Raw genomic sequence first — 24882 nt, 5'->3', positions numbered from 1 at the left:
TCGGGGCAAGCCACTTGTATGCCTTCCTCCCACATATGAAATAGGCATCATCTGGGAGAACATAGGGGACAAAATATAACATCACCATATTACAAATTTTCCAAGTAAAGAAACCAGTCCCTAGTTCTCCCATCTGCTCAGTACAAGTATTGGGCTGGATGATATGAGCACAGTACCCTGACGATACTTTTCCAGCCCACATGGTCTTGCTTCCACGAGTATACCTATACCGGAAATACCTCCCACTGTTGGCTATTTGGCGTACAAGTTCAGAGTCTATGGGTATCCTATCAGCTCTGTATGAAAAGGTCATTGTCTGGTTATTCCATGTCACTTCCCAATTTCCCGGTTTTCGGTAATTGGAAATATTAAAACACAATAAGGACCTGTTTACATGATACTGGTGGAGCTTCAAACTAGGGGGACTAGAGATACTGAATTTCTTGTCCACCGGTCTCCCACCCCGCAATTCGAGTACCTCATCTATTGCTAAAGGGTATGGTACTAATCCTGACTTACTCTGACCTTGAGGTACTTGTGAGCACACCCAGCATTCTGTCTGGTTTAAGACCTTACCCACTAGTGAGTGGTTATCACTCAACGGATGGCGGTCCATGTTGATATTAAGGTTGGACTGACATCTCTGGATGCACCCATCCTCTACTATATTCTCACAATTCCTACAAATACAATATTCATCAGACAATAACCCCTCACAGTGCCTCCGAGCTCCCTGACTACCAGAGCGCTTACTGATGCCAGCCTTTACTAAAGTGATGTGCTGCTCCTGAGATCCTACAAATTCATACTCACCATCAGAACCCATTCCAGATCCCTGCTCTACCTCTCTGGGACCCTCACCAAAACAAACTGTCCTGATCAAAACCAGAATTACTAACAGAACCCGAAATGCAGTCTCTTGTGATCGATCCATTTTGTAAGGGGAAAGGAGGAAAATAAGAAGGAGAAAAAGAAAGGAAAATGCAGGGGGAGGTGAAAAAAGAAAAATGGTACGACAACCGTTCTAGATCTTGTTACTCTCTGTGATCAGATGCCCTTCAACAGTCCTGCCACTCAACTTTCCCGGAACAGACACTCCAGTGATACGAGATTCTCTACACTCTGCTCTTTGTCACGAGTTCTCTCTGGGTCAGCGACCTTCTTGCAGTGGGACGAATGGACCCAAGTCTCTCTTTCGGCGACCTTCAATGCTGTCGTGCTGGTTAACAAGACTTGGTATGGTCCTTCCCACCTGTCTATGAGGCAACCCGAGCATAAGAAATTTCGAATCATCACATAATCCCCAGGCTCAATGTCATGACAATTACTGTTCGGTAGGTCAGGGATCACCAGCTTTAAATTTCTTTGTTGATTTCTCAGCTGCTGGCTCATCCCAACCAAATATTTCACAGTCACTTCATTATTACATTTCAAATCATCCTGGGGGTCTATCATTACATGAGGTTGTCTACCAAAAAGAATTTCAAAGGGTGATAAATTAAGGGGAGACCTGGGAGTGGTTCTGATGCTGTACAACACTAGTGGCAAAGCTTCTGGCCACGACAATCCAGTCTCAGCCATTAATTTGCTCAGCTTGTTCTTAATAGTGCTGTTCACTCTCTCTACCTTTGTACTTGCCTGTGGACGGTACGGAGTATGCAGCTTGCTATTAATTCCCATCAGTTTGCATATGACCTGAAAGACTTCACCTGTAAAATGAGTACCCCTGTCACTTTCAATTATTCTAGGGATACCATATCTACACACAAATTCCTGCACAATTTTCTTTGCAGTGAACGTAGCAGTATTTGTGGCAGCAGGGAATGCTTCTACCCAGTTGGAAATACATCAATACAAACTAACACATATTTCAAATTCCTACAGGGTGGTAACTGTATGAAGTCGATTTGTATTACCTGAAAAGGTCAGTCTGTAGGAGGGATATGGGATGGCTCTGTTGGTATTGTCTTTCCAATATTCTTCCTCAAGCAAGTAAAGCATGTCATTGCTCTCTTACCTGCAGGAGAAGAGAATCCTGGTGCACACCAGTAGGCTCTTACCAATTTGCACATACCCTCTTTGCCCAGATGAGTCAGACCGTGTGCCGCCTCAGCTAGGATTGGAAGATATGCTCTGGGGGCCACCGGCTTACTTTGTCCAGCTGTCCACAGTCCTGAGGACTCCTGACCATACCCCTTTGCCCTCCAGACTGCCTTTTCCTGTAGGGAACACAAATTTTGCATTTCGATTAATTGTTGTGTGTTGATCGTGTTAAATGTCATCAATGATGTGATGTTCATTTGTATGGGGGTGCTTGCTGCTTATTTAGCAGCTTCATCTGCCCGGCTGTTACCAAGTGAAATTGGGTCTTGGTTGTAAGTGTGTGCTTTGCACTTGATAACAGCCACTCTGTCTGGTTCCTGTATTGCTGTCAAAAGCCTTTTTATGTGGGACGCATGCGCTACAGGTGTACCAGCTGCCGTCATGAAATTTCTGAGGCGCCATAGGGCCCCGAAATCATGCACTACTCCAAAGGCGTACCTAGAATATGTGTATATATTAGCTGACTTACTCTTGGCCAATTCACACGCTCTGGTTAGGGTGACCAGCTCAGCAACTTGTGCTGAGTGCGGTGGGCCCAGGGGTTCAGCTTCTATGATACCTTCGTCATCTACAACTGCATATCCAGTGCACAAGTCTCCCGATTCTGTCTGTCTGTGGCAACTACCGTCAGTGTAGAAGGTAAAGTCTACTCCTTCCAGTGGGTTGTCACTGATGTCAGGTCTCGCTGCAAAGTCTGATTCAGGTATTCCATACAATCATGCATATCAGTGTCTGCACAAAATACTCCTTCACCAACATTCTCATCCTCCACCCTTTGTGCCTGTCCAGGCACACTTGGCAAGTAAGTTGCAGGATTTAGTGAGCTGCATCTCTTAATGGTGATGTTTACCAGGGCCATCAGTGATAATTCCCACTTTGTAAACCGAGCAGATGAGACATGTCTGGTTTGGGCTAAGTTTAGTAAGGCTGATACTGCATGAGGTGTATGAATGGTCAGGTCATGTCCTAACACTACGTCCTCGCTTTTACTTACCAGCAAAGCTATCGCTGCAACACTTCGCAAGCAAGTGGGGTGAGACTGCGCTACAGTGTCCAACTGTGCACTGTAGTAAGCTACCAGTCTGCTGGCATCACCATGTCTCTGAGTTAAAACCCCTGCCGCGCACCCTGCACTTTCTGTACCGTACAATTCAAAGGGCTTCTCATAATCTGGCATACCTAATGCAGGTGCCTGTGATAGGCACTGTTTGAGTCTCTCAAATGCCAGTTCAGACTCATCTGTGTGCGAGATCCGTTCTGGTTTGTTCGAAGAGACCATTTCTTGCAAAGGTAAAGCCAGTATAGAGAACCCTGGAATCCAGTTTCGACAGTACCCACACATTCCAAGAAAAGTGCGGATCTGTTGCTGCGTTTGTGGCAGAGTCATGTCGCGAATCGCCTGTATTCTATCAGCAGTGAGGTGTCTAAGACCTTGAGTCAAGCAATGTCCCAAATATTTGACCCTGGTCCAGCACAACTGCAACTTATCCTTTGAAACCTTGTGTCCAGTTTGGGAAAGATGAAACAGAAGCTGTTTCGTGTCTTTCAAAGACGATTCGAGTGAGTCAGAACACAACAATAAGTCATCAACATACTGTATTAGTACTGATCCACTCTCAGGTTCAAAGGATTGTAAACAGTCATGCAAAGCATGGGAGAAAATACTTGGGCTGTCAATGAAACCTTGGGGGAGACGAGTCCAGGTGTACTGTACTCCCATGTATGTAAAAGCAAAAAGGTACTGGCTGTCAGGGTGAAGAGGGACAGAAAAGAAAGCAGAACAGAGGTCAATGACAGTGAAGAATTTTGCAGTAGAGGGAATTTGCATGAGGATGACAGCTGGATTGGGCACTACGGAGAATTGGCTCTCAACTATCTTGTTTATCCCCCTTAGATCCTGCACTAGTCTGTAACCCCTCCCCCCACTCTTTTTCACAGGGAAGATGGGACTATTGGCGGTGCTGGATGTCCTGACTAGGATGCCCTGCTGTAGCAGCCGCTCTATGACAGGGTACACTCCTAATTCTACCTCTGGCTTCAGAGGATACTGAGGGATTTTTGGAGCTATCCTACCATCTTTTACTTGTACTACTACTGGAGTTACATTCGCCATCAATCCAGTGTCTTGTCCATCTTTGGTCCAAAGGGAACCCGGTATTTGTGAGATCATTTCCTCTACCTTTGATGGACTCTTGTCTATAACAGTAGAATGCGACGTTAGCCTTTGAAGGGTGTCTAATATATCTTGCACTTCTTGAGCGTGGTTCTCAGGTATATCCAAGAAGACACCCTCAGGAGTACAGTATATGACACACCGCATTTTACACAATAAATCTCTGCCGAGTAGATTAGTCGGAGCCGATGCAGCCAGCAGAAAAGAATGTTTGGTTTGCAAGGGCCCTATCGTAATCTCTGCCGGTCTACTCAAAGGGTATTGTTGCACCGTTCCTGTTACTCCCATTGCTCAAATCATTTTTCCCGTGGTTTTTATACCTGATGTGGAATTCAACACTGACCTGGCCGCCCCTGTATCTACAAGAAATGGTAATGGTACACCAGCTACATCAACCGTGACCTCAGGTTCACTACCAAGGCTAGCAATCAATTTCACTAGCTGCAGACTACAGGTGTGGCCCAACCCCTATTGTGTATGGGTACCCTCTCGCAGCGCATTGGCAGCTACAATATGTGAGGGGGTTAGCTGTGATTTTTCGGAGGCCTGCCAGTCCCTCCTTGGTGGGTACCTCCTTGTTTCCCCTCTATGTGGCTCATAATCTCTTCTATATGGTCCCTGATCCCAATTATGTGAATTGTAGTGTGGTTCGTATTCTGGTCTAGGGGGTCGGTATACGTTGTGTGTACCTTTATTCCTACAATCCTTTGCAAAATGTCCTTCCTTCTGACAATTATAACATTTTACTACACGTGACTTACCATCAGGGGTCTGGGGTTTTGGCTGATGTGGTTTTGTTGTAAGAGCATTTATACTCACTGTCATCAGCTTATCTCCCTGAGACTCCCTGTGCTTACTGATGTTCCGGTCGTGCTCGATAGCGGACTCTCTCAATGCAGCCACCGAGATACCTCTCCAGTTAGGTAGAGAGGTTTGTCCCCTTGTTCTTAATGCCTCCTTCAACCCGTCCATTAATACAGTTAATACAGCTACCTCCCTGTGATGTGCATTATCTTTAACGTCCTCGATCCCAGTGTATCTAGCCATTTCCTGCAGTGCTTGATGGAAATATTCGGATGCCATTTCACCTTCCTTTTGTCTTATGGAGAACATTTTATTCCATTTGACAACAGTAGGGAAATACACTCCTAGTTGCAGATTGATTTGCTTTACGTTCTCCTGATTGTATTCATCAGTGAGAGGTACGTCTGCATCTAACTTACTGTCTGCTATGAATTTCATGGTGTCAATATTTGAGGGTAAATACTCTTGTAGCACTGTTCGACAATCTTTATTTGTAGGCTCATGGGCGTTACCTAACTCTTTAATGAATCTCTGGCATCCGACTAGATCTTTTCTGGGATCGGGAAATTCAGACATAATTGACCTTAACTCTGCCCGGGACCAGGGACAATGCATGGCAATGTTCCTGATGGGAGTTACTCCCTGAGCATCAGTTCTCCCGTTGGGAACTGCAATCACCCTGTCAGGATTTAATTAAATTACGTCCTTCTGGTTTGATTCTACAATGTGGGGAGCTATTGTTTCTGCATAGTGTATGGTACCATACTTACCTGTGGACATGACCTCACTTATCCCTCTGCTAGGGGGCCTTGCTACAACTCTTGATGGTTGGGCCATGCCCACTTGAGTATCTTGTATGGTGGCTGCTAGAGAGTGCCGATATCGTGCTGGGATCATCTTCCTGCTCACAATCCTGAGGAAAATTTAAAATGGGATACAGCTGGCAAGGGTTAGCGTTAGTACATTTATCAATCACATTCCTATACTGTACCAATGCACCATTGCTTGTAGCCACTTTCTCCCCAACAATATATGGTGGTGGTGGTGGTGGTGCGGTCGCCATTGTTTTCCCGCTAGGTTTGGAACCTGCTGCGCGAGCTAATTCCCTTTGCACATCCCCCTCTTGCTGCCATAAATTTAAACAATCTGTATGTCTAATCCTTTGTTTTCTGGATTTTATCAGACATATCCTTATCCTTAAGTTCTGCAATACCTCCGGTTCAAAGCTGCCCACCCTAGGGAATGGTACCCTATCTTTGTCAGTCATACGTAACCATTCATTGCAAAAAGCCTCCGTGTGTGAACCATACTTTTCACACATAATAAACCTTGCTGACCCTCTCGGTCGCAATTCTGACCTTCTCGGTCCCGAGTCTGACCTTCTCAGTCCCAACTCTTCTTCAGCCTGAACCCTAGCTACCAAATGCCCACTGCTTGTGCAATTGGATCCCATTGCGGACTTTTTTCCAATAAATGCAATACCCAATGCACACCGCAGATAGATGGTGAAAGACACCTAGCGCTTTCACTCGCTCCTTCTCCGCTGAGTACCATGACTCACTCCAGTAGTGAACACCACATACCCAGTGAGGCCCTATTGGTTTCTATTTACTGGAAGTGTTAGGAGTGACTTACCTTTTCCAGTAAATATCTGCCGCTGGAGATTTTCCTGAGAGAGACCAGCGAAAACTCCCTATACACTTTTTTTATACACAAATCACGCTTGCGTATGCTCTATACAGCGCTAATGATACCGCGATTTTACGCAAAAGCTCGTAAAAGGGGTATCAAGTTGCGCTATCTATCGCAGCCACAAACGCACGGTACAATCGCACAGCATATAGGTACTTGTTACCTATCTGCCGTACAACCACGGGTCAATGTACAAACTGTGACCCTCAGCTCGGAGCGTAACAAAAAAAACTTTTTACTTCAATACTACACAATGCACAATTCCCTATTACGCTCCTCTGCAAATCTCCTCACGATTTGCGTATTTCAATCTATATTAACATGAGTCAGCCGCCTCATGCCCCCAAGCCTCCACTTACTTGATGTACCACACTACGGGATCCCGAATTCCCTGGGTTCAATGTCCACTCACTCCTACATTCGCTCACTCAAATACACTTTGGTTTTTCTGTACAGTAAATTTCAATTCATTCAGATAGGCAGCTTTACCCCAGAGGCAATACAGTTTGAACAAAAGTTTTAGTCTTATGGCAACTATGTGAGAGGGTATGCAAAGTATGGGTGTCTTTTGTGTACGCTTTTTTGGCGCCAAAAAAATTTCACAGATTTTTAAATATTTTTTTTCCCTGTTGTTTTACGGGTTCTACCAGCACCTCTGCAAACCATACAGAGCAGACGTCATCTAATCAGCACACAGGTAGGGTTTTCAGTGTATCCATCGACCACGAAAAGGTTACGTAGGATACTTTCTGTCCATCCTTTTGCTGATAGATTAAGTCTGCTATGACCTGTTAGGCTGTGAGTATGTGGAAATCGGACGATGCCCCCAATTGTAAATGCTGGTTTACATACAGGACTAAAAGCAACACTTTAAAAAGACATTTCATACACTTTAAATGAAACCGCTGCGGCCGCTATACTTAATCCACAACCTACGTACTTATTACACCATTAGCGTACAGAGTCCCGTACCGTGTACGGACTTTGCGTACAAATGCCGCGCTGAATGTACAAAGTACACGCAGTGCGTACACACCCAAAGATACACCGTGAACCCTTAACAGCTATGCATGCGATAGTAATACACTTTAAACCTTAGCAAGGAAAGGAAAACACAACACCAGATTGTATTCAAACTGCTGGGTTCCGACACCACAACATATTATTACTGAAAGGGGGTTACAATAACAAAGCAATACAATACAAGAGAATAATGGCTACAGTCAATGGTACATAATTGTTTGGATTTCGCCGCGCTACACAGTCTAGTCCTCGATCATCTAGATAGATAACTTTGAGAGTCTTGTGTAACCAGGCCTGCAGCTGGCTCCTTTTATACAATCTTCCAAAACTTAACACAATGGATACTGTAATCTCTTTGTCCATTGGACACAGGGATTGTCATTTACAGTACAGGAGAGGTCATAGGTTGGTTTGAATAGGTGGGCGATGTCTGTTCAAGATGCACTTGTGGGTGGTCTCCTCTGGGTTCCCGCCGCATACCTAATGTACAGTAAATACAGTTTATATCTATATTCTGCTCCTGCACATAACTATTTGCAGGAACGTGCGATCTTCTGCAAACCAACACCGGAATATTACCCTTAAAATACCCTACAGCTGGATACCAAACACCACCTTATAACCTTGTTCTGTCCCCTCCTATCCTGTAAAGGTGAATCCCTTTGTTCTGATACCATTTAAACTGTTGTAACTTGCTGGTGTGGTGCAGGGAGACTATGTGTACATTGTGCACTATTTGGATTAAATATGTAATGTGTTTTGATAGCTTTTCCATGCATCCACAAACTCTACCGTAAATACTCGTACCACGCGCTAATGCGCAGGACCGCGGGAGCGACCATACGCAAATTGCGAATATGCGCGCGCACAGCAGAACAAGTACATGCACCGAGGCCATCTGTGTGTAGTTTGTACGTGATGTGTGTACCGCAATATTTTTCGACTTTGACAGTAGAGAGGTGGAGAGTCTGAGGGGGACAGGCAGGGAATTACAGAGAATTGGAGCAGCACGTGAAAAATCTTGGAGGTAGGAGTGGGAGGAAGTAATCAGTAGGCAGGAGAGTCGACATGCATTAGCAGAGCGAAGAGGACGGGTGGGAGTGTAAGGGGAGATAAGGTCAGAGATGTAAATGGGAGAGGAGTGGGTGAGGACTTTATGAGTGTGAGAAGCTTGACATGGATTCTGAAAGGGAAGGGAAACCAGTGAAACTCTTGAAGGTGAGGAGAGGTGGACATAGGCCCTCATTCCGAGTAGATCGTACCAAGCAACTTTTTGCTGCTGGTGCGATCAACTAATCTCTGCCTATGGGGGAGTATATTTTAGCATAGCAGGGCAATGATCGCTTGTGCAGCCCTGCTATGCTAAAAAAGTTTCTGACAAATAAAGACCAGCCCTGGACATACTTACCCTGTGCGACGGTTCCAGCGATGATGGGCTCGGCTTTGACGTCAGACATACGCCCTCCGTTCGCCTGGACACGCCTGCGTTTTTCTTACCACTCCCCAAAAACGTCCTCCAACGGTCAGTTGACGCCCCGGAACGCCTTCCTGTAGTCAATCTTCTTGCGGTCACCGCTGCGACCACTTTCTGCGCTGTCAGCGTCATTGCCCGCAATATTGAAGACCTGATCGCACCGCTGCGAGGAAGTGCAGCATGCGATCGGGTCGGAATGAGGGCCATAGTGCCTTTGGTGAGGAAAATGAGCTGGGCAGCAGCATTGAGGATAGAGTGGAGAGAGGTATTTGTCAGGAAGGCCAGTCAAGAGAAGATTATGGTAGTCCAGTCTGGAGATGACCAGTGAGTGGATAAGGGTCTTAATAGCATCCTGGGTTAGAAAGGGTCTGATCCTGGAAATATTTTTTAGATCAAAACAACAGGTTTGTGAGAGGTACTGAATGTGTGGTTTTAAGGAGAGGGAGGAGTGTGGGCTAGAGGAGATAATACGTGGCCATTTGGGGGTTAAAATCACATATGCCGCACCCACGCATTTTGACCCAAGTTTAAAATAATTTAAAACCTAATTTCTCTGTCAGGGTCCACAGGTTATCCACAGGATAACAATGGGATATGATGGAGCGACAGCGGATTGGCACCAAACAATCAAAAGCTTTCAGGCCTCCCAGGATGCAGCGGGCCCGTCCATATATCCCCGCCCACTGGCTCAGGCAAATCAGAGGGCTGCTGTTCCTTTTAGCAGCCCTAAGCTTTCTTATTTTTCAGTCTTACTAAGTTTTTGAGTGATCTTTTTTAAACAGCGTCTTATATGCTTAGAAAGAGTCGCTCCAACAACTCTCTGCCGGGCTGCGACAATGCTTACCCACGAGTACAGTGCTGTTTCGGTGGGCATCTGTGTCGGATATATTAGCAGGTCCAGCAGACGTTACCAGGCTGTGGCCGGAGCACAGAGAGAAGGTAAGGCATCGATTCCGCTTAGTAGATGAAATACGGACACAGCCGCACTGTATTGGGAGGAGACTACCAAACAGTAGCTGATGCGTCTGCCACCGCAGGTGCACCAGCGCTAGGCCTTAGGGATCTTAGGCACCAGGAATAGTATGAGGCCGCGATCCCTAGGGTTGATGTCAGCAGGGGGAGTTAGACGCTTTCCTCGTCGCCCCTCCTCCCCGGTTCATGACCAGTTTCCGCCGAGTCTCCCGCCATGAACTGTTTCCTCGCTTCCATCCCAGACGCTACTACGAGGGAACTCGGTCACAGCATAGGCCGCTGCGTCTGTGTTCACTAAGTACTACCGCAAGGAGACCCGGTCGCAGCATTGGGCTGTGTGACCGGTGCGTCTGTGTTCACTATAGGTTCCCGGAGTGACAATGTACACTAGTAGCGTCTGGATCCACTCAGCGTTCGCTAACGTATTGATCGATCCTGGAAGCGAGGTGAGTCTCCCTGTATCCCACTCTACTGAATACGGGCTATACAGCACTAAATTTCTATCTACTTGTTAAGTATGAATAGTTAAGTGCCTATTGCATATGAGTCTGTGTACATTTACTGTAGTTTTCTTCACAAATGCGTCTGAATACGTTAGATCTGTGTAAAACAGGATTTGGTAATATGTACTCCTACATACTTTAAAATGTGTTTGTAGTTGATAATGTGCTCACATGACTAATATATAACATGTGACTGCTAGTGTGATTGCTGACTTTAATATATGTTTGTCAATGCTGGTAAAGTGATTACAGTCACAAATTGTGTAGTACACTGTGAAACTGCTGATTATTTATCACGTCTAAGAGCGGCAAAAGTGATGAAGGTAACACCAACACTCATATCATGTTTGGCTTGCAAAACTGTATTATCCTCTCAGGATCTGGTTCAGGATGGTTTATGTGCAAATTGTTTTGCTTTTCAGCAAAATACAAGGCAGATCCCTGTGCAACGTCAGGTACAGATGGATCCACCTTGGGCTATGTTTGCACAGACCTTGTCCAGTATAGCTGAACGGGTAATTCCTACAGCTTTCTTACCAGGAATGGGGTACACTATTAACCCATACATGCAGCTCCCTACCTACGGTATATCATTTCCCCCAGCAGCTTCTCATATGAAACAAGTTGATAATACGATGCTAAGTAAACCTTCACCTTCACAGGCTACACAAGATGATTCATTGGAAGATGAAAATTCAATTTACTCTTCTTCGGCATACGAAGAGGAAGAAGAGGGTCTCAGCTCAGTGGATATAGCTGAATTAATTAGAGCTATGAAGGCCATTCTATCCTTAGAGGATTCAGCAGAGCCTGTGTTAAAAACCAAGGCACCTGTATTTAAACGTCCCAAAACAGTTAAGACTGAGTTTCCAGGGTCAGACCAGCTGACGGAAAACATGGAAGAGGCTTGGGCTACACCCAATAAAAAATATAGAATTCCCAAAAAATGGGATTCCAATTATCCTTTTCCACCAGGGGACTGTTTATAAAGGGAGGTGGCTCCTAAAGTAGATACGCATGTAATTCGATTAGTGCGAAAATCTATATTGCCTTTACCGTCAACATCATTAAATGATGTCACAGATAGGAGAGTGGATGGTTTTCTGAAAACCATATTTTCTCTGGGGCAGTCGTAAGGCCAGCCATGACTTCAGCTTGGATGGCAAAGGCAGTGGCTGCCTGGGTTGATGCACTGGAAGAGGATGGTTTCTCAGCTTCTAGAGAACAAAAAATCCTATATAGCTCATATTAAACAGGCTGCAGTATTCTTGAAAGAAGCGGCAATAGACATGGGTACTATTGCTTCTAGGGCATCAACCTCAACAATAGCTGCTTGCAGAGCACTTTGCTTACGTACGTGGAAAGCTGATTCAGAATCTAAAAAGGTTTTGGAATCTTTGCCTTTTGCTGGAAATATTCTTTTTGGTAAAGAATTGATAGATATTTTGGAGTCAGAGGCAGACTTCAAGAAGGTCAAGTTTCCTTCCACATATAATCCTAAACCTAAGGGTCCAGTTTTTCGTCCCTTTCGGTCGCAAGGAAAAGCGAAGGGAATAAGTGATCGTAAGCAGCCCCAATACAATAAGTTGGGTAAGTCGAAGAAGTATTGGGCTATCAGAGGGCCAGCTTCCAAACCAGAAGATAAGCCATCAGCCTGATGGTGCGGGCTTCCCCCTGGGGGACCCCAGGGTAGGGGGCCGGCTTCTTCAGTTTACACAGATCTAGCAGCAGTCTACAACATATGCCTGGGTGCAAGAAGCAGTATCTCTAGGTTATGTTTTCCTCTTCAAGAAGCATCCTCCTTGAAGGTTCTTCAGCACCAGCCCATCTTGAATGGAGGCGAAGGCAGGGGCCTTGCAAGAAGCAGTTCAGAAATTGCTTCAGTCAGGAGTAGTCATTCCAGTACCCCCTGCACAACGGGGACAGGGTTTTTACTCCAACCTGTTTTTGATTCAGAAGCCAAATGGGTATTTTCAACCCATTCTCAATCTTAAAATGCTAAACAAATACATTTGGGTGCCAAGGTTACACATGGAGACGTTACGCTCCATAGTTATGGCCTTGGAACCAGGGGATTATATGGTATACCTGGATATTCAGGATGCATACCTACATGTTCCTATAGCACTGTTCCATCAGTGTTATCTCAGGTTTGCCATCCTCCAGCAGCATTTTCAGTTCCAGGCCCTACCCTTTGGGTTAGCCACAGCCCCCAGAGTTTTTACCAAGATCATGGTGGGGATGGCAGCTTATCTCCGCAAGTAGGGGATAAGAATTTTTCCATACCTCAACGACCTTTTAATCCTGGCACAATCAAAGGAATTGCTTCTGTGCCATCTCCAACAGACAATAACATGTCTGCAGAGGCATGGGTGGCTCATAAATTGGGCAAAGTCGTCTCTGGTTCCGTCACAACGTATGATTCACTTGGGGGCTGTACTGGATTCAAGTCTGCAGAAAGTATTTTTACCTTGGAACAAGATATCTAAGATACAGTCAAGGATTCAGGAGTTGTTACACAGTATCAATTCACGCAGCAATGTGAGTGATGGGTTTGATGGTGTCAACTTTCAACATGGTGGAGTATGCACAATTCCACTCGAGGCCTCTGCAGCGTCTGATTCTGGCCAGATGGAATGGAGTACATCAGACAATAAAGAAACAGACAATGGTACTTCCAGTAAAGGTAAGGAAGTCATTAGCCTGGTGGCTACAGATATCCCATCTAGACAAAGGGAGACCCTTTTGGATATCAGATTTGGAGATCCTGACAACAGATGCCAGTCTTTAGGGCTGGGGAGCAGTGTCCGGAAAATTATGGTTCCAGGGACAATGGACAAGAGAAGAAAGTTGCCTGCCAATAAACCTGTTAGAACTTCGGGACATATACATGGCACTGATTCAGGTAAAGGACGCTCTTAAAGGAAAACCAGTCCAGATCCGTTCGGACAATGCAACGGCAGTAGCATACCTCAACCATCAGGGTGGAACCCGCAGCCAAACAGCAATGAAGGAGGTAAGTCACATTCTAAAGTGGGAAGAACTCCATCTCCCAGCCTTGTCCGCAGTATTCGTTCCGGGAGTCCTAAACTGGGAAGTGGACTTTCTCAGTCGACACGCCATTCAGGCAAGCGAATGGGCTTTACACGCGGAGGTCTTTCAGACTCTAGTAGACAAGTGGGGATTGCCAGAGATAGATCTCATGGCGTACCATCTGAACAACAAAGTGCCTGCATATGGGTCAAGAACAAGGGATCCCAAAGCCATCTTTGTGAACGCCTTGTCAGTGAAATGGGACTTTCATCTGGCATATCTGTTTCCTCCGATCACCATGTTACCCAGGGTGGTGAGGAAAATAAAGCAAGCAAAGGGAGCCATAATTCTAATAGCGCTGGCTTGGCCCAGAAGGCATTGGTACACAGATCTGCAGAGAATGTCGATGGATGCTCCACTTCTGCTCCCTCATCTACTAATGCAGGGTCCTTGTTATCACAGACATCTGGATTGACTGTCTTTGACGGCGTGGCTCTTGAAACCTCTATCCTGAAGTCAAGAGGATTCTCACAACAGGTAATTCAAACAATGCTCAGAGCAAGGAAACACTCATCAGCTCGTATTTATCACAGACTATGGCAGGCATATAGGTTATACCAAGGTATAATTGGGCGCTGAGGACGTGAGTTGATTTGCTAAGCTGCTGCCTCAGGTAGGTGGGGAGAGTCACTCCCACAGTGAACACAAAAGCAAATGGTGGGGTGGAGGCTGCGTTAATATACAATGTAATAATTTATACAATATCAAAGAGCAATTGAAATACTCAATATGAGCTATTTAATAAAAAAATTGTAATATATAAAAGACATACATGTCACATGAATTAAAAAAGACGTATGAATTCATACACTATATTATAATTGATTACCCTCCTTTTATGTCTGGGACTGGGTAAAGTAGGTAATGGAGTAGTCCGTTCCTATTGAAACCCCTGTATAGATGGCACCAAAGTAAATGCAATGTCCCATATGCAGTTGAGAGTCCAGTTGGAGATTTGCACCGTTAGAGGAAGATAGGCTGTGTTGATCACTTTGCGGTGAACTCCTCATGCATCACGGTGTGTGTGTTGCTCCATTAAACTTTTGCTGGAATCCTCTCGAGTAGGATGGATCATAGGTGCTGTAGGGGATGGTCCGGTTGAGTATCTCCAATGTTCCTGACTGGGTAATCGCATTACTGACGCGTTTCGCTGCATTCAGCTTGCAGCTTTTTAAAAAAAAAAAAGCTTTTGAAAAAGCTGCAAGCTGAATGCAGCGAAACGTTCCCCTTTTCTGATTTTTTATCCAGATCAAGCAGTGCTTAGAACTAGGTCTGGGTATCTTCCTAAGGTGGTGTCTGAATTCCACCTTAATGAAGAAATTATAGTCCCGGCTTTTCAGGTATCGGGACTTTCTGCGGGAGATGCGTCGCTGGACGTGGTCCGGGCATTAAGGATCTACGTGGATCGTACCAGTGCCATCAGACAAACAGATTATCTCTTCATTCTCTACGGATTTCACAAGAGAGGATGGCCTGCTACTAAACAGACGCTGGCAAGATGGCTTCGAATGACGATTTCAGAAGCATACTCTCAAGCTGATCTCTCTGTTTCGGCTAATGTCTCTGCTCACTCTACTCATAAGGTAGGTCCTTCATGGGCAGCACAACATGGTGCTTCAGCAGAACAGATATGTAAGGCAGCCACATGGTCTTCCATTAACACATTCATTAGACATTATGCCTTGAATCCTTTTGCCTCTCATGATGCTGAATTCGGGCGTAAGGTTCTCCTGTCCAATCAGGAGCGTCCCCACCACTAAATTGCTTTGGGAAATCCCGTTGCATCCTGGGAGGCCTGAAAGCTTTTGATCGTTTGGTGCCAATCCGCTGTCGCTCCATCATATCCCATTGTTATCCTGTGGAACCTGTGGACTTAGGAGAAATACTGTTATCAACGGTAAGTTCTTACCATAACGTATATTTCTACATGCAACTAAGACAATACCAGCACCCCGTCACACTCTGTTAATTTATTATGTAAATTATACTATGCAGAGCAGCATTTTAGGAGGAAACCATGCATGAAGTGGTTGGTGCTAAAGGGTTTTTTTTTGTTGTTGCTCTTTGAAAACTTTTTTTTTCCAACAGGGGGGGGTCATTCCGACCCGTTTGCACGCAGCGGTTTGTCGCTGTGGTGCGAACAGGTCCGGAATGCGCATGTGCGGCGGCCACAGTGCGTGATGTTGCCTGGCGACAGGGGTCGCCGGGTTACATTGCGTCCTACAAACAAAGCGGTCGCAGAGCTGACCGCAAAGAAGATTGACAGAAAGAAGGCGTACCTGGGCGGATCCGGACCGTTGAAGACCGTTTTCGGGGAGTGGAGAAGAAAACGCAGGCGTGTCCAGCAGAACGCAGGGCGGATGTCTGACGTCAAAGCCGGCCCCAGCATTGCAGAGATCGTCGCACAGGGTAAGTACTCCATACGTCAGGACATCACATCCCACCAGACCAGCAACCAGCCACCACCTTTCCCTTGCCACCCCTCCCCTTCCCTTTTACCAACTCTGACATCTTTCTCCCATGTATCTGGTGAAGAAGTCATGGCCCTCATCCGTTCCTCCCCCTCCCACACAACCTCCCCACTTGACCCTATCCCCTCCCACCTCCTCCACTATCTCTCTCCTTCTGCCTGTTCCAATCTTGCCCACTTTCTCAATCTCTCCCTCTCAGCAGGCACTGTGCCCTCTGCTTTTAAGCATGCTCTTTTCTCCCCTATTCTTAAAATCCTACCCTTGAGCCAAACACTCTCTCCAACTATCCACCCATCTCTCTCCTCCCTTTTGCCTCCAAACTTCTTGAGCGAATTGTCTATAATCGCCTCACTGCCTTTCTTTCCTCTCACTCACTGCTTGACCCATTCCAGTCTGGTTTCCGTTCTCTCCACTCCACTGAAACTGCCCTCACAAAAGTATGCAATGACCTCCATGCAGCCAAAGCTAAGGGCCACTACTCTCTGCTTATTCTTCTTGACCTCTCTGCTGCTTTTGACACTGTGGACCACCCTCTCCTTCTGCAAATCCTTCACTCTCTTGGTCTGCATGATACTGCCCTCTCCTGGCTGTCCTCCTACCTCTCTGATCATTCCTTCTCTGTCTCCTCTCATGATGCTACTCCCCCCCCCACTTCCACTAACTGTTGGTGTTCCCCAAGGGTCTGTTCTTGGTCCTCTCCATTTCTCTCTCTATACGTCCTCCTTAGGTGAACTCATTAGTTCTTTTAACTTCCAATACCACCTCTATGCTGATGACACTCAAATCTACTTCTCCTCCTCCCCTGACCTCTCCCCCACTCTCCTCACTCGTACCTCCAACTGTCTTTCTGCTATCTCTTCCTGGATGTCCCAGCGCTTTCTTAAACTCAACATGTCTAAGACTGAGCTGATCATCTTCACACCCTCCCGCACAACCTCACCTCCCACAATCTCATGGGACGGATCAGCTGTGCAACAAGCAATGAATTTTGTCTTTTTTAATCTATGTAATTAAAGCCAAGGATTTATACATATGTACATACATACTCAATAATATACAATGGTTTGGGCGTCCGGGAAAGGTAGACCTCTTAATCAAGTGATTCCAGGTGATTCTCCCTGCGTTGATACAACGTGGCTTGAATGTGATTGGTCAGTTGAACCTTAAATAATGTGACTGTTTGTACCACGTCAGGCCGACTGGTGATCAAGCCGACGTGGTGAAACGTACGTCCAGTCTGAGAATCGTTGCCGATGATTCGCGGCACCTCACTGCAGGAGGAAGCCGCGCATGATACATGGAATAAACTGATAGCCTTGCAGTCTGTGCTCCCGACATACGTAGCAAATATCTACGGTCTGGTAATATGTGTGCTGCACCTTATATACTTGCCTGTGATATCCAGAGGTATTTGGCATGTAATGAATGAAGTATTATTCTCTGTTGTCACAGAACATTTGCTTCTGATATGAGCAGCTCCAATTCGGGTTATTACACATGCTGCCTTATTCATTGTGCTTGTGCTGCACTATCCACACCTGATAATAAGTAGCTCCAATTGGGGTTTTATTACACACGCTGCCTCATTGACCTGTCTTTTCTAGTGTTCACCTGTCTCCTGCTGGCGCATTTGGATCCTGCAATGCCGGTGGTATCAGGATCCATCTAACACCAGATACAGGTTGATCAAGTGACGCTGAATCTATTTTTCCATCAGCCCAGCAGTCACCCTTACTCTCACCCATCATCCGCTCATTGAAGATGATGGGCAGCAGATGAGGGGCATTGCATTACGGACTGTACTATCTTTCATGGACATACTGGTGTGACACAGACTCATGAGGTTATCACATATGCACCCTGCATACAGTCTAGACCGCACAAACTAATTGATTATTTAGTGAAATGGCAGCTTACTACACAGTGACATAATCTATATAGTTCACTGTGAGCCATCTGCTATCACACTAATAATAGGGGTACCCCGGAATTAAGAAGCAGTGTTGGTACAAATGTTTATAAGAGTACTTTGGGCCATTACTAATTTTGCATTATGCTAATGTGTGATTGAACTGCTGCTGTGCACAATCAAAGGTGCCTATGTGCATAAGGCAGGAGGCCTGCTACCAGGGTAATATAGTTAACTCTACTTAAAATGCGGGTGTAATTAATTACGGATTCCGAAAACTATGTTTATATCCATTATCCATGGATAATAAGATACGTTATTTCAATGATATCAAATTCATGGGTTTTGGATGTGCTGCAACTGCAAGAGAAATGACAACCTGCTTATTATTCTCTGATATGAAATCTCTTGTTTAAAAACAGTCATTTGTGCACTTTGAGCTATGTTGTGTGGATACATTGCTTATTTAGCAAAAAACAATTTGTTGATATGTTCTAAACAATAATTAGACTGCTACCAAGGTGCTAAAAGGTATACTTTTTGTGCAACTATTGGCTTAAATGACAACCTGCTTACATATTTTGCAGAAATATCATATTGCAGCCTATGAATTCAGTGGATTATTTTTTTGTGAAATCTCTTGTTTAAAAACAGTTATTTGTGCACTTTGAGCTATGCTTTGTGGATACACTGCTTATTTAGCAAACAACAATTTGTTGATATGTCTTAAACAATAATTAGACTGCTGCCAATGTGCTATAAGGTATACTCTCTGTGCAATTCTTTGCCTAAGGCAGTTTTTTTTTTGTGTCCACTGTACTATGCCTTGTGGACATAGTGCTTGCAAAGATTAAGATAACAATAAGATTGGGCCAAGCACATCGCAATTGGAAATTCCCCGCATATTTATTTCAGTCTGAACAATTCCGGGACTGCTTAAAGCATAATTGGTTAGACTATGTCGATAATAACATTGCCCACTGGGATAACCCGGTACTTTTTTGGGAAGCATCGAAGTCTGTGATGCGAGGTTGTATCATATCGTATGTGTCCGGTCGCAACAAAGTTCAGAAAGACCAATATAACTCCCTCTCTCAAACGCTACAGACCACGTTTGCAGACTATGTTGCGGATCCCTCGGAGATAAAATTCACTATATATACTCAAGCCAAATCTGTATCGGAAAATTTCCTATTTTCTCAAGCACAGGCGCGTCTAGATTTTACGAAAAACAAGTATTATAGGTGGGGTGCTAAGACGGGACGATTACTGGCCTCATTAACTAAGGGATACAAACGGAGAAATCATATTGTCTCTATTACGGAGACTGGGATCTCCTCTTGTCTGACGAAAACGTCCGACATATCAAAAGCTTTCCATGAATGCTATTGCAATTTATACTCTGCTAGGCCGTCGAACTCAGACTCGTTAGAAGATGTAATTAGGGAGGCCAACTTGCCAAGCTTGGAACCTGACCAAATAGATCTTTTAGACTCTGAAATCACGGAAGAGGAAATACGGTCGGCAATTTCCTCCCTGTATACCTGTAAAGCCCCAGGGCCTGATGGCTTCTCAGGAGAATATTTTAAAATCTTGTCTACAGACATTGTACCGACTCTATTAGAACTCTATCGCACCATACATAAAAAGATGCCCATCTTATCCTTCTTTCAACACAGCTTTCACTACCCTAATTCCGAAACCGGACCGCGACCCTACATTGTTGAGTTCATATCGTCCTATTACCTTACTAAACGTAGACTTAAAAATTCTGTCCAAAATTATGTCTACTAGATTACAATAATTTTCTTCTTCTCTTTGTTCATCACACCAATTAGGTTTCACCCGAGGTAGGCAATTAGTTAAGGGTATCCGTACGGCTATTGCAGCTATAGTTGCAGCCAACAATGATCCTGCTGTTCCAAACATGCTATTGAGTCTTGACGCCCAAAAAGCTTTTGATACGGTATCCTGGCCCTTTTTATTTAAAGTACTGTTGACTCGAAATTTCGGCCCTAATTTTATCAATCTAATAAAGTTTTTTTTACAGTTCTCCTATGACTTCTCTTTTAATTAATGGCACAAGGAGTGATCCTATTACTATGTCCAGAGGCACTCGTCAGGGCTGCCCTTTATCTCCCCTACTTTTTAATTTATCCCTTGACCCTCTACTTCGTATAATTGATTCCTGGCCTGTTTTGAAAGGTATATCTATTGGCACTGCTGAGGTGAAACTTACCACATTCGCGGATGATGTCTTATCCAATCCTAAACATTCTCTTACTCCGCTATTGGATTTGCTGGATAGGGTGGGATCTCTTTCTGGCTTTTTTATTAATTTTGAGAAATCTAGTGCGCTTTATTTGAAACAAGGATTCTATAGGCCATTATGGGCGGCACAATTGCCCCTGAGTTGGGCGAAACAGAGACTCCCATACTTGGGAGTTATTCTCCCTAAAAATATTGTAAATCTCTATGACATTAATATCAAGAAAACGCTTTCCAAAATTGTAAGGGATCTTGGAGATATGGATCTCTTACAACTTTCCTTTTTAGGCAGAGCAAATATCCTTAAAATGATATACTTTCCAAAACTCCTTTTCCCGTTGCAAGTTCTCCCCCTTCTGCTTTCTAAACAAGACCTATTACAGATAACATCGACTTTTAGGAAATTCATTTGGAATAATTAGAGAGCGAGAATTGGTTTATTTAAATTGTGTCAGCCTAAATCTAATGGGGGAATTAACTTTCCAGATATTTTGACGTACGGCTATGCTTCCCATATCCGCTACATTAGGGACTGGCTATCTGGTGCTCAAATTTATACTGACTCATTTCTCGAACAAAATTTTATTCCTCATATATCCTTAATAGCTTTTTTACATCTAACTGACGCTGAGATTTCTGCAGACTTGATTATTAACCCCCTTTTAATGACTACGAGAAAAGTTTGGTTGTCCTTGAGACATAAATATAAATTACACAAACACCTGTCTATCCACTTGCCTTTCTTACGAAATCCCAGTTTTCAAAGTGGCGAGGCTACCTATCCTTTTACTGAATGGGATTCACAGGGGCTTTGCAATGTAGGACAGCTGAATAATTTTGACTCTCATAGATCACTATCTTACACAGAGGCCGTATCTAAATATACATGCATTGGCCCCCAGAATTTTGCTTTCCTTCAAGCCCAGCATTACGCTAGTAAGGTCTCTAGATTATTGCCGATGGGCGATTGGGATAATCATCTGGATCGCTTGCTATTGAAACCAGTGCAATCCAAGGGTGCTATCTCTTTCTACTATAAACATCTCCATACCATAATAGAACATTCTACATTTAAAACAGGAATAACCCAATGGTTAGACTGTGTCCGCACCTGGATGTCGATAAGTTATTACACATGTTACATATTTCCACCACTATGTTCCCAGCGGCTAAATATACTGAGCTGTATCTCAATATATTTCATAGGTCTTATATTTCTCCCCATAGGGGATTTTTGATAGGCCTCTTGGATGATCCTTATTGCCCCAAATGTGGACATCACACGGCAGACCTTTATCACTGTTTATGGGCTTGCCCACTTCTGAGATGGTTTTGACTAACAGTATGGCGCTTTGCTTCCCAACACTTAGTGAATTATGTCCCCTTCACACCAGAGTCGGTGATTTTTGGCCTGCTCCCCCCTGGTACCAGAACTACCAAGGCCGTAAAAAAACTACTTTTAGCAATTTCATCAGCCGCCAGAAAGGCCGTTTTGCAAATGTGGATACAATGTTCTGTCCCGACTTTGGAGATGTTTAAAGACAAACTATTTTTTATATGTCACATGGATTGGTTAGAGGCCTCGCTCCAAAAAGAGTCTCGCACCGAATCATTTTTTGCAACATGGGAAAGTTTTATTGAGACGTTGCCCATCCCTACTAAAGAGGCCATTAATCATTGTTTTCGCAACACGCTTTGGTATGAAACCAGGATTTTTCTTAGAGACCCTCCCATCACCTTCGATAGTGTAGGGCTCGCGGCCGCAACATGATCCCATCTCTCCAGGCGGTATAGGTGGTCTTATGACCATTGGCTGTCAAACTATAATATTGCATTTGTTATACTTGGCCATGATTCTGATATTGAATTTTGACATATCCCCCACATTGCACAGCATGTTTTGCACAGCACTACACATTGCACAGCACTGTATTTTTTCTGTATTATTACTCACAATGCTCATGTGAATGTTGTTACTTTTTTCTCTGAAATGCTTCAATAAATAAAGAAATGTTTAAAAAAAAGATAACAATAAGAAAGCAATTAGACTGCAGCCAAAGCGTTTAGTTATCTCGTTTTTTTATTTGATGTGCAATCCTTTGCTGAAGGCAAATGATTAAGTACGACAGAGATAGCAGATTTTGGCATACATTGTGGGCATAAGTAGAGATTTTCAAATATCGGTCTATATAAGAGTGCCTAAGAAAATATCTATCAGTGTTAACTAATGCCAGAGGTAGTAAATATTTTCTGCCAAAACTAGCTAGGATGGTTTAATCATATATATTGGCTGACTGGAACAGTGTGTTTTCATAAGAATTGTTACATGTGGACACAAGGTAGTATAATGAAACAAACTTGATACATGTGTTAAAAGCCTGTTGAGTAATAGCACAAGAGAACTTTTTATGTGGATACCAATTTAGGTAGTGACATAGTTTTGATGTAGGCTTTGTTATAAATGTATTCAGTAGAAAGCTCATCTTGAGTCAAACTATGACGGCCAAAGGCACATACTGAAGCGCTGATTTAATATGCCTCATTAATTACTATATCAATTATTTTTTACTGGCTACGATTCACTAATACCAAAATGTATTGATATTTATATCTTTGTCATCACTTTAATCAAGTTTAGAAATATATTCACCACTTACAATCTATTGTTCTGATTAAATATACTGATATCTATAGTTTATAGGGGGTGCAATAGAATGAATGCACTTATTTAGTGGCATATACATATAGGCTCTGCCACTTAAATTACCCCATTTATTTTATGGAAGAATATTAAAGGTTACGTTTTAAATTATTACAATCATATCACACTCATATACATTAATCTTTTGTTTAAAAGAGTGCTCCAAAAAGCAACGTACTTCTTTTGTTGTTTCTTTTCAACAAATACTTTGTTATAATGTTTGGTTTTTGATTGCAGGAGCACCTCCAGCAGTCCAGCTTCTCAAATTTAAATTTAAATCCAAGTGGAGATGTAAAGCGATTAGCTGGTTCTAAATTTGATGTGTCAACATTTTAATAAAATATCACTGTATGTCCGGTGCGGGATATTAACACGATACAATGCAGAATATTACTCATTTACTGAAAAGATGACAGTACGGTTACTGATGTCTGTGTAACTGCACATAATAGCAATGCTTCCAGTGCATTATGGGAAAAGTCTTCTCCACGAAGGGAATGTAGACTCTAACTTCTCAGCATGAGCACATGCATTGTGCCTGCAGTGCCCACTAGAGGGAGCGTGTAAACAAGATAATGTGCGCATGCGCTTCACACACGACGCAGGCAGCACTTGTTTGCCGCTTTGTGATATAATCTAGTCCGATGATCCAGGGCCTTTGTTTGCACTCCACGGTGCTACATGCCGTGGTTTGGGTTTGGGTATAGCGGGTTTGGGCAGCTCGGGCTCGGAGAGGAACGGACTGTAAATCTGCCCAAACCACTGCAAATTAATGGGGGTACAATAGAGAGCAACAAGCAGATCTGCAGAGTGGTGCCGGCGTGGAGCTATTCGGCCGTCGTGACAGGTGCGACACCTTGCGGTCATACTGTATATGACACTCCTCACTGGCGCAGCTCTCTGACAGTCGCGTGTGCCTTGTTGCTGTCGGTGTGCTGCTGCTGGGGGTTGTACACATCAACAGAAGGTGCAAGCAGCAGGGCCACACGTTGCTGTAGTCCTAGGTTCCACTAAATGGATCAAATGATTATTATTGCAGAATTGTTTAATCATAGTGTATATATGTTTTCATAAATGCATGAACTACGTGTAAATGTCATACAGTATGCTGCTCATCTATGCAATCTAATACGTATTTATTAACAAATACTGTTACTGTACTGGCATATTCTGTTATGCTTTACACCACGAATATAACAAGACTGGGTCACAACAAAGGTTTTACATTATTCATAGGAACCACAACATACACCACAAGTCGCACAACTACTAAATAGTTAAAATAACACAAGGAGATAGGACCCTAATGTTCGGTAGAGGTTATGACTTTACAATCTATAATGTACAATGCAGATTATATTATGTTACATAACCATGGTGGTTATATGTTTAGAACAAGTCTTTGCAAATGTTACTCCCTCTGTCCAAGAGTCTTTGTTATTTGCCTTTTTATTTAATTGTAGGTAGGGTGCTGTTCACCTGCTCTGTCTCCAGCCACAGTATCTCCGTCATCACCATCAGGGCCGGTCCAACTTTCATACAGTACTATAGACTGGTTTCTTGTTGCTCAGTGTAGGCCAGTGCAGGGGGAAGGTGGTGTTACAATCTATAGATGTAAATAGATGTAACTGAACCAGCAATGCTCTCACTGTTATTTTTTATGCCTTAGGCTTCATACACATTGCTTACATACAGT

The 24882-nt window shown here is 43.9% G+C and overlaps 1 protein-coding gene across 2 annotated transcripts in view; it reads left to right on the top strand.

Moving 5' to 3' along the window:
* Window positions 1–23738: 23738 nt before the first annotated feature.
* The window catches only part of RCCD1 (RCC1 domain containing 1), a 40188-nt gene continuing 39044 nt past the window's right edge, over window positions 23739–24882 (top strand). The window contains exon 1 of one of the 2 annotated variants that reach the window (XM_063925853.1): window positions 23739–24033. In XM_063925853.1, the coding sequence (XP_063781923.1) occupies window positions 23868–24033 (166 nt within the window). In that variant the 5' untranslated portion in view covers window positions 23739–23867. The remainder of the gene's footprint in view (window positions 24034–24882) is intronic. The other variant, XM_063925852.1, reaches the window with a different exon arrangement.

This window comes from Pseudophryne corroboree, chromosome 6 (genome assembly GCF_028390025.1).
Source record: "Pseudophryne corroboree isolate aPseCor3 chromosome 6, aPseCor3.hap2, whole genome shotgun sequence".
NCBI lineage: Eukaryota > Metazoa > Chordata > Amphibia > Anura > Myobatrachidae > Pseudophryne > Pseudophryne corroboree.
Note: the sequence above shows the minus strand (reverse complement) of the source record. Positions and strands in the feature narration are given on the sequence as shown.